General features: G+C 36.0%; 1 protein-coding gene across 2 annotated transcripts in view; it reads left to right on the top strand.

The window, feature by feature from the left end:
* The window catches only part of SNX16 (sorting nexin 16), a 54033-nt gene extending 49738 nt beyond the window's left edge, over window positions 1-4295 (top strand). For both annotated transcript variants that reach the window (XM_053559418.1, XM_053559417.1), the window contains 3 exons: window positions 2045-2181; window positions 2742-2861; window positions 3677-4295. In XM_053559418.1, coding sequence (XP_053415393.1) covers window positions 2045-2181; window positions 2742-2861; window positions 3677-3773 — 354 coding nt within the window. In that variant the 3' untranslated portion in view covers window positions 3774-4295. The remainder of the gene's footprint in view (window positions 1-2044; window positions 2182-2741; window positions 2862-3676) is intronic.
* The last annotated feature ends 12032 nt before the right edge of the window (window positions 4296-16327 follow it).

The following is a 16327-nucleotide window of genomic DNA, read 5'->3' as shown; positions in this document are numbered from 1 at the left end:
AATGTAAGAATGTTTGTCTTGTCATTATGTGTGGTTAGGTGTCAAGGCAAGGCACAGAATGATACACATTATATAGATCCCATCTTTATAAAGACAAATAGGTGAGAAACTGAAAGTAGTTTGGTTGGAACATGGAGCATGTGAAGGCAAAGACAGTGGAGCAAGCTGTGAATTTGGAGTGAAAAGTATGTGCATAATGTACCTCATTTACCAAGGTGAGCTATTCAACCTTGTCCTTTAGGCAGTGTTGAATCACAGGTAACATAATCAGATCTGTTTTTCAAAACAGTTTGAATTGGAAGAGTACCAAAGTGAACACACGTAAGACAATTGGTTTACTGATGTTATAATTTAGTTAAGAATTTACAGTGGGGCAGCGCCTGTGGCTCAGTGAGTAGGGTGCTGGCCCCATATACCGAGGGTGGTGGGTTCAAACCCAGCCCCAGTCAAATTGCAACAAAAAAATAGCCGGACATTGTGGCAGGTGCCTGTAGTCCCAGCTACTTGGGAGGCTGAGGCAAGAGAATCACCTAAACCCAGGGGTTGGAGGTTGCTGTGAGCTGTGATGCCATGGCACTCTACCGAGGGTGATAAAGTGAAACTCTGTCTCTAAAAAAAAAAAAGAAAAGAACTTAGGAATAGGGATAGAAAGTAACTGACAAAAGCACGAGAAACTATGATGAGGTATGAGAAAGCAAAAAAAAAAAAACACTGAATTGCCCTTGAGCCATAGAAAATAGGGAAATGGAATGATCTAACATGCCTGCCTGGGAGCTCGAGGATTAGCTGAGCAGATGTTCCATTGAGGACATTTTTTTATTTGACTTGCTATTGGTGCAATCCGTTGAAGAGGAACAATAGGTATTTGAATAATGCCTATGTAAGGAAAGGTCTGGGCTGGAGATTAACAAAAACAATTGGAAGTCGATAGCATCATTTTGGCCAAAGTTGGATGATAAACTTTTTCATGTAGTTTATTTTAAAGGAAGGAAACTAGAGAGACCTGTGATAGAGGGATTTTGTTCTTATATAGAGATATTTTTAGGATTTCTCTTATAAACTTAAAGCAAGTTTATTCAGTATAGGGGCCAGAAGAGGTCAGAAAGGTTGAAAATTTGAGAAGGAGTAAAAGTGATAAATTAAATTTCCAAAGAGGTAGATCTTAACTGGAAGAGTCACATGTTCTTAAAGACAAGAATAGAATGGAAATATAGTTAGGAATCTGAAGAGTCAGGTTTTTTCCCCCCCTTGGTATAGGATTCAAGATGATCTGCTGGGCTTGGAAACAGCAATAGTAACATAGTGTAGAGTATTTGATGGGTGTGCAGGTAACCGTTTAAAATAGTCACAGAGGACACAAGGAGTGGTGGGTAACTATCACTAGATCATAACTAAAAACAATTTTTAAAAATTGATCAGCAACACCGAAAGCTTTATCAAAGTGACGAAAATATTTTCATGGCATCATTCTTTGTTATAGTATGATTTTGTTTATTGTTCTAATCTTTATTTCAGCTGTGTTTGGCATCTTAGCTATAAAGAATAGAATGTCAGTTTTGAGTGAATAAGGTGAACCACTGCCAGGGCCAAGCAGTGTTGCAGGTGCTAACAAGGAAGCTGCTATTATAGTAGTGTGGCTACTGAGCTAACACTAATGGGATCAGTGCCCCAGTGTGTAAGCGTAATCCTGTAGGACTAGGCAAAAACAGACTGCAGAGAACAGAAACCAAAGAGAAGGTACTAGGTATTCTTGTCTTCATTCTATGCTACAGGGATATTACATACTCTCTTTAAGCATACTAGCTGATCACTGTAATAATTCTTAAAAAGGACTCGTTTTAAGTCACCCTGGTGGATGGGGACTAAGAAAGCCAAGATAGTGTAGCCTCAAATGATAACAGTAGAGAACAAATCCTGTGAGATTAGATACGTATTATTTTGATTATCCGTGTTCCTTGACTCACCAGTAATGCTCTTTAGAAAGATACTGCATGGGTAATAATTTTATACTTTTTCTTCATGTGTTTGGTCTTATATTTTTAAGGCTTTCTGTGAAACTTTAGAAGAGACTAACTACCGCTTACAGAAAGAACTACTGGAAAAACAAAAGGAGGTAGAATCACTAAAGAAACAGCTCAATGAGAAGGAACTTCATATAGATACTTTAGAGAACAGAATCAGGTGTGTGTGTTTTTAGTCTAATTAAACTTTTAATAATCTGGGCTAAATGTTTTTTATATTTTAACATAAATTATAAATTTCTGATTCTGAAAGTTATAGACTCATACTTCCTTGCAGATTGGGAAAATTGTGTTATGATTATGTAGGAAACTGAACATTTGGAGGATGGGAAACATAAGGAAGAATAGGAAACAATAAGCCTCTAGCTGTTCAACAAGATAAACCGTAGTAATCATTTAATTAATATTAAACAAACAACCACTATTCAATAGCATATCACTATTCTATTTAATTGATATCTTAGTCTGCAGGCATGTATGCCTCCTTTTCACATAGAAAAGCTCTAGTTTGACTTCTTATTAGCACATACTGAATTGATGCTAAAAATCATAATTATTACTACTGATTTTTCTGTTGACTCCCAGAGTGAGCTATTCATTAGCCAGGTGACTACTTAAGATTTAACAACTGAAGACTCCTAAAGCTGCATGTATTCACAATAATAAACATCTACCTGTTTTATTCATAGAAATTAATGTGTTATTATAACATACTTTTAGAACTTTGTCTTTAGAACCTGAAGAGTCACTGTATGTGTCAGGAACAGAAGGTAGACAGATCCTAAAGTTGGAGTCCTCTGCACTTGAGGTTGATCAAGACGTCCTGGATGAAGAATCTAGGTATATAATATTTAGTTTATTACAGACTGATCCTTTGAATAAGTTTTTTTATGAAATCTGTTATTTTATGAATCTGCTGAGCTAACAGAGAAGGACTATAGGTAATTATAGGCTCTCCCTAAAAATGTGTCTTTGGTCTTTGGTGTAAGTTTTTTCATTGCTTACTATGAAACTATGCCTGAATTAACTGGGCTCTCACTCAGTTAATTCATTAATTTTGTAAACCTTGACAGATTACTTTAATCTCTCTCCATGTCACCCTTTTTTCATTCAAAAAGTCTGATGCAGTAATAGCAACCACCCTGCCTACCTCACAGGAATGATGAAAAGTAACATTTTAAAGCACAGAGCATTATTATTCCATACAAATCCAATGTAATTATTTATGGTTTCATGGCAATAGTTGAGCTATAATTATGAGAACAAATTTTACGTTGGTAAAGGTAATTAGAAACTAGCTTTTTATTGGTGAATGATACTTTGGAAAGTTAAAAGGGTTAAAAGAAATATATCCCCGGGCGGCACCTGTGGCTCAAGGAGTAGGGCACCGGTCCCATATGCCAGAGGTGGCGGGTTCAAACCCAGCCCTGGCCAAAAACCAAAAAAAAAAAAAAGAAATATATCCCCAAAGGTGTTGCCTGGCAATAATAACTTATTTATAAGTATTATATTTCTGATTGAATGTTTAAATATTCATTTACAGTAAGTACTTTTATACTAAGTATTTAAAAATTTTTTCCAAAAGTAAACAATTTTTAAAGGTAAAGTGAAATACATCCCATCCCTTCATTTGTATATTTCTCTTTTTTTTGCAGAGCTGATAATAAACCACGCTCAAGTTTTAGTGAACCTGAAAATGTTATATCAGAAATAGAAGTAGCAGAAGTGGCATATGATGTTGCAGAAGACTAATATATCATGAGCAGTTCCTTCCATTTTGATGGTTCAGCAAATTTAGAATAGAATAGTAAATACCATTTAAAAAGAAAAAAGAGCTATAAAAAATTTACAGAACAGAGCAAGAGTACATATGTATAAAGTTTACATAAAGTCTTTTAAGTTATTGGGATAAAAAATATATTCACTGCTGCTTTTATTATATTTTTCCAACATTGTATTGAAGACACTGAAAATAATCTTGTTAGAATTCTGTTGTCAAAGTCCACACTTAAGTACTGTGGATAAATTATTATGATTTTTTACTTATAAGTTGCTCAAAATTAATGTATGAATGTTTTAAATCCCCAATTATATTAATCAAATGGAAATTAATTGCATGTTACTACCTGGGTGATGTATACTTCTTTGTACCTCTGATGTGTTACGATTTCATTAATGGTTTAAATCAGTGAACATCATAGTAAAGATAAACATGAACTGAGTTGTAGATGTTGATATGTTTACCATCACTAAATAAAAATTTCTTATTTGAAAGTAATTCCATTTTTAAAAAGGTGACTGTCTAAGACCAAAGGAAAAATATTTGAAAGAGCTGTAATCACATAGATAAAATGATAAAAATACCCTTGATTTTAAAAGCTGATTTGTTAATATCAAGATGCTATAAGTGTCACAGATTATTAACATGTTATACTTGTTTATTTTCTACATAATCTTTGTCTTAAATATATACTCTAGATTTTGTGAGTTAGCCTCTTTCAGAATACTACCTCTTTTAGTGGGCATATTCCTTTGAAAATACAGATTCTAAGCAGATAGTTATATTAAAAAGAAAACAAAATCAAAAGCCATATATACTACTAAGTTTCTAACTGGCTCCTGGCATTGCATTTTTATTTCTATGTATGTGAAGATGTTGTTATAGTGTATTATAGCTGATTCTCTTTAATATATTTAGCCAAGTGATGCACTTTATGATAATTAAACTCCTTTGTGCCAAGTTTAATTGGTGAATTTCTTTAGTAAGTAGAGTTAGGAGAAAGAATTATGTAGTGCCTTTACTAATTCACTTTTTACAAAAGTCTCCTAGAGTCTAGGAGATAAATGTTTATGTTCATTTCAGCTTTGTGTACAGTTATTGAAAGTGCCTTGTTTCGTTTTTATAGTGTGAAGTGACTCATTTATTTTCTATTTCTACTGTTTTGCATATTGCTGTTAATATGCATTGTAATCATGCTATTATTTTGAAATCCTAGTTGGTACATTGAACTGCATGTGCTTTCTAAAAACTGAGAGAAATTTACTGGCAAAATAGAATAACAGTCTTCCTTTTTTTTTACTATTCAGAAGTTTGTCAGTATCTTGATGTACATATTGGAATATGGCTATGTGAAATTCTGGCGCAGGTAAACACATCAAATGGCTGTTGTTACCCTTTGATCTAAAAAGGAGACTACGAGACTATTTTTTACGGAAGTACAAAAAATGTTAAGTCTTTGTGAAAATGCACAAGTATGCTCTGACTCAGAATATTCTCCACAAACTACACTATAAATGTGTTTACTATTGTTAGAGACAGAAATTAATATAATAAGTGTGCTTATTCATTTTTAAATTATCTTTTTAGATTTTTAAAAAGGCTTAAAAAGAACAATCATTTAAATCAATCAGTGCTATTTTAAGTCTAATTACACAAGATGATCTTTACCAAATTCTAAATATTATAGCGCTGCCTGTTTTAAAGTGAACCACACACTTTTATAGTCTGGCTTTCCAGAGATTATATTTAAAATTCTGAATTGGTGAAGAAAAAATTTCAGTTAGTTAAGTAAACCACTATTATTTATATTTAGAATTTACTTTTTTTTAATTTATAATGCCTTTTACTCCCAGTATTATATTCATTTTAAATAAGTTATTTCTTGGTACAACAGTAGCTGTGTTCAGATGTTAGATATGATTTTCCCCCTCCACTTTCTGTTATTCTTCGTCCCCCCTATAGTTACTGTAAATTGAATTATATTTATGTGCTACATTTCACAGATGTGGAATGAGTCTGTGATTTTTTTTAAGTGGAATGAGTCTATGGATTTTTTTTAAGTTTACACTTTATATTGCTGATGATGTTTTAAAAGTTTTTGTAAATAGGTGTAATGCACTTCAAATGTAACCAATATTGATAATAAATTGAATGTAACTGAAACAGAAAACGTTTTTGTGGATAATCTTTTACCTTAGCCTTTTATAAATTAAGTTCACATTTAGCTAGTACAAATATAAAACTTAGCATTTTAAAATTGTTTTGTCTGTCAATACGGAGATTAGACATTTAAAACACATTTTTAAGAAGCCTTGTTTCTCAGATAAATCTTCTATATGGTCTAGTTCATCTGTGTAATATTAGAAGGGAAAAGTGGCCTTAGATTTTAAAATATCTAGTTTTGAAATGGATTTTATTATTTACAGGGGTAGAGGAGTTTGGGGATTATGTTAAGATAACTTGGTATTCCCAACTAGTAGAGAGAGGAATCTAAATTTTACCTTTGTCTAGTTTATCTTGTGAGAGCTGCAATTTGATCCACATTTTGACTCTTCTTAGAATTGCCTTCACTGCCGTACATTTTACTGCTATGCTGTTGGCTTCTAATAGCAAAACAATCATCAAAACATACATTTTCAACACGTGTGTTTTTAAGGCTGATAGCTACTGTAATTCACAGTGTACTTTTATGAAGACTCGCAGGAAGAAATTCTCTCTGCTTCTCCTAAGCTGTTGATTTGTTTTTATCTTAAAGACTCTATTATTCTTGTTTTAGTCTCTTAGGCAGCTCTAAACCAAATTGTAGTTCTCTTGTAGTTACGATTAATACATAGTATGTTATAGTATTATATAGAAGATGATATTTATGGTATTTTTTAATCTTACCTCTTGACCTTATTTTTTCCCTATTTAAGGTATTCTGTTGAACGTACTTGTTCTGCTAAAGTCTCAGACTTGAATGCATTTTTGACTACATTTAGAACTTGCCATAGCCTATGCTTGATCTAACAAAATTACCACCATCAGTAAATGATAGCAGTGATCACAAAAAAACTAAATTATTCTTCTCTTGTAAAAATGGCTTGAAGTAAGACTAGTGAATATGGAATGCAATTCTAGCCAGGGATAAGCTAGCAATAGATTTTTGGCAGTAGCACAGAATGAAGTCAAAATAGCATTTTTCAATCACAGCCTCAAATTAGAACCTCACTGCCACTATCTCACGTTTATGTTTTAAAGAAAAGTAGATCAATGTCATTATCTCCACTTAAACCAAACAACAAAAAGCAAAGCAGCCAATGTATACTCAATAAATGAAAGATAGCACTGTATTATAATAGATATGGTGAGAACAAGTGTAAATCTTAAATATGCTAATATAATGTTTGAAGCCTAGCTAATTACAATCCAAAATGTATTAACATTAATCAAGTAGTAGCTAATGTCTTTTGCTAATGTGTGAAAATGTAAATCCCTTTGAATCATTAAGCCTAGAATTCTGGAGAACTCTTTAGAATTAGCCTGATCTGCCAGGCCAAGCCTCTAGTTCTGTGGATAGACAGTGTTCACTGGCTTACCCAAGAGATACTTGCATTCCTGTTCTGCTCTGCCACCTCTAAGATAGCAATTATGAAAACTAAATACTTGCAGCTGAGTCTGAGCCTGTGTCATGATTATGACCAGTGAGATAAATGGAAGTCTGTCGGTAGCTTCTGGGAAATCTTTTCCTATGAAAAGGCAAGCATATTAGGTATAAAGCCTCTTCTCCGCTTCCTCTGGTTTTGATCCCAGATGTTCAGAGGTGCTGCTGCAGCCATCTGCAAACTTGAGTTGTGAGGAGCACAGGGAAGGGCAAGAGAATCACAAGCACATTAGCCACTTGTTAAGAGCTATCTTGAATTTATATTGTAGATTGTAAGCTTAAGATAAAAGATTTCACCAAAAGGCTCTTTTGTTCATGATACTATGCATGTTGTTATCTAGAAAAGGTTAAAGAAGAAAAAAATTTCTTGAGTTAAAGGGAAGAAAGCATGTATTAGACATTTTAAAAATCCCTTCTGAGGATGTTTTTGGTAAATGAAATATGTGTATGAAACTAAATCAATTAAACGTGTGTGTGTGTGCCTGTGTGTTTATTAGTCTTCTGGTGCTACTGTAACAAAAGGCTGCACACTGGATGGATTAAACAACAAACAGAAATATATTTCCTCAGTTCTGGAGCCTGGCAAGTCAAAGTTCTGGCAAGGTAGGTTTCATTTTGAATACACAGAACGTGTATATAATATACCAGCTTCTCATCTCAGCTTGTAGGCAGCCACCATTTCTCTATGTATTCAAAGGAACTTTGGGTGAACATTCTGGTGCCTATTCTTATAAGGAGACAGTCCTATCAGAACAAGACCCCAGCCTTATGACCTCATTTAACTCTAATTATTTCCTGAGGGGTCCCGCCTTTCAATACAGCCACACTGGGAGTGAGGACTCCAACTTACAAATTTGGAAAGAGATGAACCTTCAGTCCATAACAGTATAGTATGGATGTATCATCATTAAATATTTACAAAGTTAGTCTTCAGTTCAAAAAATTAAATAGACTATTCTTTCATTTGTTTACTCAGCAAACACTGATCATCTGCTACATATTGGCACTCAATTATGAAAATTAAGAGACACATGATCCCTTCAAGGAGTCCTGAGTGATAAGGCCTTTTATACACACCTGTATGAACAAAGGGACATCTACCTGGGAAAATAGTTTGCATTTTGTTAGCAAAGAAAAAGGAGAAAACTCGTTTCTCTTTTAAAAGCTAAAGGGGAGAGAAACATCTGTGAGATGTATCAAAAGTGCTTGAACTTCTAAGGCTCCTTCCAGCAAATCACATATATTATTGTGCATCATTATGGCTAATATGGCACAGGTATTCGTGGTGAATTATGGGGTTGTGAGAGCTGGAAAGAAGGGCAAGATTAGCAAAAAGTAGAGATCTAGCAATTTTCAACTTCTTAAAAGTATAATAGAAGGGCATATCAAGCAGCTGTTCAGCTCCAGCTTTCTCTTGTTTCAGATACCATTAATAAACATTTAAATTTTTCAAGTACAGCTGGTATAGTCACATTTGGAAACAACTAATTATCGATAATCATACCTCTCTTCTAGGGGGAACTGAAGTACACAGCTGTCCTAAAATGAAAGCTGCTAGTCACAAGCATTCAGGATTCTGTGACTGTCAGTAGCAGATTTTATAGAGAAGATGAACTTTGACAGATCAATTTTATATCATCCAGGCTTGGGAGGATATAGGAATGATTTCTCTTATACCTTAAATCTATCCAGTTCTCTGTATCTCCACTCTCAAGAAAAAAAAAAAAAAAAACCTCAAATGAGCCATTACTGGGTCTTTTAATTGATCTCTATGCTTCTGCCCTTGCTGCACTATGATCCACTCTCCTGCAGGAGCCACGGTTTTCTTTTTGAAAATCCTAAATCACAATGGGCGGCACCTGTGGCTCAAAGGAGTAGGGTGCCAGCCCCATGGTGGTGGATTCACACCCAGCCCTGGCCAAAAACTGCAAAAACATAAATAAAATCTTCAATGGGCAGCACCTGTGGCTTAAAGGAATAGGGTGCAGGCCCCATATATGGGAGATGGCGGGTTCAAACCCAGCCCCAGCCAAAAACTGCAAAAATAAAGAAAAACCTAAATCACATCATGTTCTCTCTACCTAAAAACTTTCAAAGATTGCCCATTGCAATAAAATAATATGAAATTTACACTTATTTATGTGTCCTACAAACACGGTTTCCACCCTGCTGGCTGTGCTTTTCTAATGCCATCCCACATAGCTGCCTTTCTGCTCCTTGAATCTCAAGCTCTCCTGCCTCCCAACCTGGCCATATCCCCTGTCTAGGAGGCTATTCCCAGACTCTTCACTGACTGACTTTGTCCTCTTTAGGAAACCTAAAATATCCTCAAAACAGTCACTTTAATCTTAAATTTATTATTTATTATTATTAGCTGTTTCATCTGCCCTCCTTCCCAGTCCTTCCCCCAAAAGGTCGAGTTTTGTTTATTTTCCTCCAATCCCTGTTTCTCTCCCCACTTAGAAGATGATCTGCCACATAGTAGGTGCTCAAAAATATTTACTGAATACTTAAGATTAAAAACCTAACTAGAGAAACTGAAGAAAACAGAGGTCATTAGCAAAAAATATTTGGAAAGAAAAAAAAGTCTTGGGCATTTACTCTCTGAGTAAATGGCTGTGCTATCAACCGACAAAGACAGAGGAGGAGATTTGGGGACCTCCTACATTTGAAATACTATGGGCAGTGTAGGTGTAGCTCTCCATTAGGCAGTTGGATACAGTAATGGCCTGCCTTAGAGAACTGAAGTCAGATTAATTAGAAGGTATTAAGCCTCTTGATCTTCTTAACCCTTATTCATAATATAGTGATATAGAACATATTAGGGACTCGTAAGAAAAGAAAACAGAGGTCATTAGCAAAAAATATTTGGAAAGAAAAAAGTCTTGGGCATTTACTCTCTGAGCAAATGGCTGTGCTATCAACTGACAAAGACAGAGGAGGAGATTCAGGTGGGGACCTCCTACATTTGAAATACTATGGGCAGTGTAGGTGTAGCTCTCCATTAAGCAGTTGGATACAGTAATGGCCTGCCTTAGAGAACTGAAGTCAGATTAATTAGAAGGTATTACCCCTCTTGATCTTCTTAACCCTTATTCATAATATAGTGATACAGAACATATTAGGGACTCGTATGTTTAGCAGTACTAAAATGAAGGCCAGAAATGCATGAGTCCATGTGTGCCATGATGCCAAGTGTCATGGAAATATGTCTGATGGACCCAGGTGTCTCATTCAGTTAATTTGTTTTTCATTTCATAATTAGTTATGACAGATGGTGTTTTTCTTCCTTCAGAGAAGATACAATAACAGCACAGAATTACAAATTTTTGTCTTTGTTCTTTGCTTATTTTAATATTTAATAGTTTTAAAAGGTCATATCAAAGGAGTAGGGTGCTGGCCCCATATGCTGGAGGTGGTGGGTTCAAACCCAGCTCTGGCCAAAAACTGTAAATAAATAAATAAATAAAAGGCCATATCTGACAAAGCCACAGTTAACGTAATACTGAACAGAGAAAAGCCGAGAGTTTTCTTCTCTGAGATCAGAAACAAGACAAGACAAGGATGCACACTCTCACTGCTCCTATTTAATATAGTACTGGAAGTTCTAGCCCCAACAACCATGCAAGGGAAAGAAATAAAAGGCATTTAAACTGGCAAGGAGAAACTCAAATTGTTCCTATTTTCAGGTAACATGAGCATAATATATACACATATGAATAACCTAAAGAATCAAAAAAATTGTTAGAACTAATGAATTTAATAAAGTCATAGAATACGAAATGAACATGCGAAAGTCAGTAGTATCTCTATACACCAACAACAAACTACTCAAGAAAGAAATAAAAAAAAAATTATATTGACAATAGGTACAAAATAGTACTCAGGAATAAATTTAACCAAGGAGGTGAAGGTACCAAATATTGAAAAGTATAGAACAATGATGAAAAGTAAAACATTGAAGAAACCATAAATGGACAGCTATCCCATGTCCATGGCCTGGAAGAGTTAATATCATTAAAATGTCCATAATACTCAAAGTGATCTACAGATTCAATGTAATCCCTATCAAAAAACCAATGACATTTTTCACAAAATAAAAAAATCCTAAAAGTTTTATGGAACCACAAAAGACCCTGAATAGCCAAAGCAATCTTGAGCAAAAAGAACAAAGCTGGAGGCATCACATTACCTGACTTCAAAATATACTCTTGGGCAATGATTTTCAACCAGTATGCCATGAGATCTTAGATGTGCTACCAAAATTTTTAAATATAATTATTTAAGTTATTTTCAGAAAAATTCGAAGTACAGTATTTATTTATATATTTACTTATATATGTACAGTATTTATTCTGGGAACAAGAGGGTGCACACCCATGGGAATATTCCAGAGTCACACGCCCGTCTCTCTGGGCAACCAGAGGAGGTCAGGCATCTTCTCTGGTGGCAGCTACTGGCGGAACAGATCTGGGACGGAAACACAGGCCCCGTGAGTAAAGGGTATGCCTAAGGCGGTACTGGCCTGGGCAGAGCCTGAGGACTAGAATATGCATGCGCAGAGATGGCAGACGCCAAGGGTGGAGCTGTCCCAGAGGACTGCATTACTGAGCCTAAGCCATACCCGGCCCTCAGGAGATCATAGCTGAGACAAAAGTGGGCAGGCAGAGGCTGGAACTGACAACTGAGTGTGAGCTCTAACCCTGCCTGCCCCAACATAAACTGCAGCTGAGACTGGGCAGCGGCATACACTGGGGCTGAATCACAGTTTCTGTGAACTCAAACAGCATCTGATCCACAGGGGAATATAGCCAGGACAGAAACAAATTCTGCAACGTTGTTCTGTTCTGTCACAAACATCAATCAGGGGCAGGGCTGGAACTGAGTGTACCACCCCAGCCTCCATTAAGCACACAAGGTTATCAGGCCTCACCTCTCCCTGCTGGATAGTAGCAGCAATACAAGCGGAGGACTGGCCGAGGAGACATAGATCTCCCTGTGACTCAGGCAGGTGCAAACCCCTGGAGTATCTCTTCTTTGGAGGGAACTGGTTCACAGCCCTGAAGCATTATCAGTGACTGGGTGTGATAAAGGTACAAGGTGGGGAAGTAGGCATCAACCTTCTCAGACTAATTTATTTGCTGACTGGGCCTTCTGACCTCACGGAGCACTGGAGGGAGTCATACTCAAGTGCTATCTAGTTGCCAGAGACCTTTTGAACTCTCCCACCTGACACGTGCTGACTGAGACAATTGATTTGGACCTCTTGAACTGGGCCAATTACCTGAGGACTAACCAAGTGGTACCCTGGGTGTGTGATTGTTGGAAGGTTTTATTTTCCTTTACTAATTGTTGCTTAGGGGGGGAGGGGTGACTTAATTGCTGGTATTTCTCCACAGTTGAGACTTCAACCCAGAGTAACTGATTCACTAGGGCAGGACAGAGACCAGCTGAAAATAAGACAGAGACACTTACCCCACCACACCAAGCAGGTCCCCTGTTTCTCACACTGTAGCGCTGTGCAGGTCCTTGGCAAAGCTCTAAGGGGAAAGGTACAGACAGCAGTCCTAGATTTTGAACAAAGGGCTTGGTAATCATTACTCCAGGAGCCCCACAACCCAACTTCACCTTATCTGCTCATCTAGCGAAATGGTATAAATAATTATGGGGCAGAATCAGTGGAAAAACTCCGGTAACATGAATAAGCAGAGTAGATCAACTCCCCCAAGGAACGATATGGCAAACACAACTGAAGATCCCATTCATAAACAAATGGCCAAGATGTCAGACATCAAATTCAGAATATGGATTGCAAATAAGATTAAGAGAATGGAGGTAAAGTTGGAATTAGAAATTCAAGGAGCATTTCAAAGTTGTCTCAAGAATTCAATGAATTCAAAGACAAAATCACAAAAGATTTTGACACATTGACACAAGAATTTGCATGCCTCAAAGATCTGAGAAATACAGTAGAATCCCTCAGTAATAGAATAGAGCAAGCAGAAGAAAGGATTTCTGACATTGGAGACAAAGCTTTTGAACGCTCTCAAATGCTCAAAGAGGAATAGAAATGGAGAGGGAAAATGGATCATTCCCTCAGAGAGCTCTGGGATCATATGAAGCAAACTAATATTCACCTTATAGGAATCCCTGAAGGCAATGAAGTTGCCTCACAAGTCACAGAGGCTCGTCTTCATGAGATTATGAAAGAGAACTTTCCAGACATGCCAAGAGATTCTGAAATTCAGAAAGCAGTTTCAGAACCCCAGCATGACTCAACCCAAATAAGACATGCCCCAGGCACATCATAATTAACTTCATTAAAGTTAATATGAAGGAGAAAATTCTGAAAACAGCCAGATGTAAGAAAACCATAACCTACAAGGGAAAGAATATTAGAATGACTGCAGATCTCTCTGCTGAAATCTTTCAAGCTAGAAGAGGGTAGTCATCGACTTTTAATCTCCTAAAACAAAATAAATTTCAAGCCAGGATCCTGTATCCAGTGAAACTGAGTTTCATTTATGATGAACAAATTAAATACTTAAATAACATTCACATGTTGAAGAAATTTGCCATAACCAAACCAACTCTTCAGGATATTCTCAGACCTATCCTCCATAATGATCAGCCCAATCCTCTACCACAAAAGTAAACTCACTCAGAAACTGTTGATCAAACTCCAACTTCCACTGTGGGGAAAGGATTAAAAATGTCCTCTGCACTTTTGAAAAACTCAATACCCAAAATTCTACCAGGCTTATCATGATTAATGTGAATGGCTTAAATTGTCCTCTAAAGAGGCACGGGTTGGCTGACTGGATACAAAACCTCAGGCCAGATATCTGCTGCATACAAGAATCTCGTCTAACCTTAAAAGATAAATATAGACTCAGGGTGAAGGGATGGTCATCTATATTCTAGGCAAATGGAAATCAGAAAAAAACACATGTTGCAATTCTATTTGCAGATACAATAGGCTTTAAACCAACAAAAATAAGGAACGATAAGAACAATCACTTCATATTTATTAAGGGTAATACTCAATATGATGAGATTTCAATTATTAATATTTATGCACCGAACAAGAATGCACCTTAATTTATAAGAGAGACCCTAACAGACATGAGCAACTTGATTTCCTCCAGCTCCATAACAGTCAGAGATTTTAATACTCCTTTGGCAATGTTGGCTAGATCCTCCAATAAGAAGATGAGCAAAGAAATTTTAGATTTAAACTTAACCATTCAACATTTGAATTTAATAGACATCTACAGAACATTTCTTCCTAACAAAACTGAATACACATTCTTTTCATCCCCAAGGAACATACTCCAAAATCGATCACATGCTAGGTAACAAGTCTAACCTCAGTAAATTTAAAACAATAGAAATTATTCCTTGCATCTTCTTGGGCCACGAGGGAATAAAAGTTGAACTCAGTAACAACAGGAATCTGCATACTCATACAAAATGGGAGCTAAATAACCTTATGCTGAATGATAGCTGGGTCATAGATGAGATTAAGAAGGAAATTACCAAATTTTTGGAACAAAATGATAATGAAGATATAAATTATCAGAACCTCTGGAATACCCCAAAGGCAGTCCTAAGAGGGAAATTTATAGCACTCCAAGCCTTCCCCAAGGCAACAGAAAGAGAGGAAGTTAATAATTTAATGGAACACCTCAAGTAACTGGAAAAGAAAGAACATTCCATTTCCAAACCCAGCAGAAGAAAAGGAATAACCAAAATTAGAGCAGAATTAAATGAAATTGAAAACAAAAGAATTATACAACAGATTGATAAATTAAAAAGCTGGTTTTTTTGAAAAGGTCAATGAAATAGATAAACCTTTGGCTAACCTAACCAGGAAAAAAAGAGTAAAATTTCCAATTTCATCAATCAGAATGGCAAAGACAAGATTACAACAGACTCCTCAGAAATTAAAAAAATCCTTAATGAATATTATAAGAAACTTTATTCTCAGAAATTTGAAAATCTGAAGGAAATTGACCAATACTTGGAAGTACGTCACCTTCCTAGACTTAGCCAGAATCAAGTGGAAATGTTGAACAGGCCTATATCAAGTTCTGAAATAGCATCAACTATACAAAATCTCCCTAAAAAGAAAAGCCCGGGACCAGATGGCTTCATGTCAGAATTCTACCAAACCTTTAAAGAGGACCTAGTATCTATATTACTCAACCTTTTCCAAAATATAGAAATGGAAGGAATACTACCCAACACATTCTATAAAGCAAACATCACCTTGATCCCCAAACCAGGAAAAGACCCAACAAGAAAAGAAAATTATAGATCAATATCATTAATGCAAAAAATATTCAACAAGATCCTAGCAAACAGAATCCAGCAACACATCAAACAAGTTATGCACCATGATCACGTGGGTTTTATCCCAGGGTCTCAAGGCTGGTTCAATATACGTAAATCTATAAATATAATTCAGCACATATTTAAAAAACAAAGACCATATGATTCTCTCCATTGATGCAGTAAAAGCTTTTGATAACATCCAGCATCCCTTCATGATCAGATACTTAAGAAAATTTGTATAAAAGAAACATTTCTTAAATTGATTGAGGCCATCTACAGCAAACCCACAGCCAATATCGTATTGAATGGAGTTAAATTGAAATCATTTCCACTCAGATCAAGAGTGGAATCAAGGTTGCCCATTGTCTCTTTAACATTGTAATGAAAGTCTTAGCCATCACAATTAGGGAAGCAAAGGTGATCAAGGGTATCCATATAGGGTCAGAAGAGATCAAACTTTCACTTTTCACAGATGATATCATTATATATCTGGAAAACACCAGGGATTCTACTACAAAACTCTTAGAAGTGATCAAGGAATACAGC

This window comes from Nycticebus coucang, chromosome 13, assembly GCF_027406575.1.
Source record: "Nycticebus coucang isolate mNycCou1 chromosome 13, mNycCou1.pri, whole genome shotgun sequence".
NCBI lineage: Eukaryota > Metazoa > Chordata > Mammalia > Primates > Lorisidae > Nycticebus > Nycticebus coucang.
The sequence above is the reverse complement of the archived record's forward strand: the minus strand, read 5'-3'. Positions and strand labels throughout refer to the sequence as shown.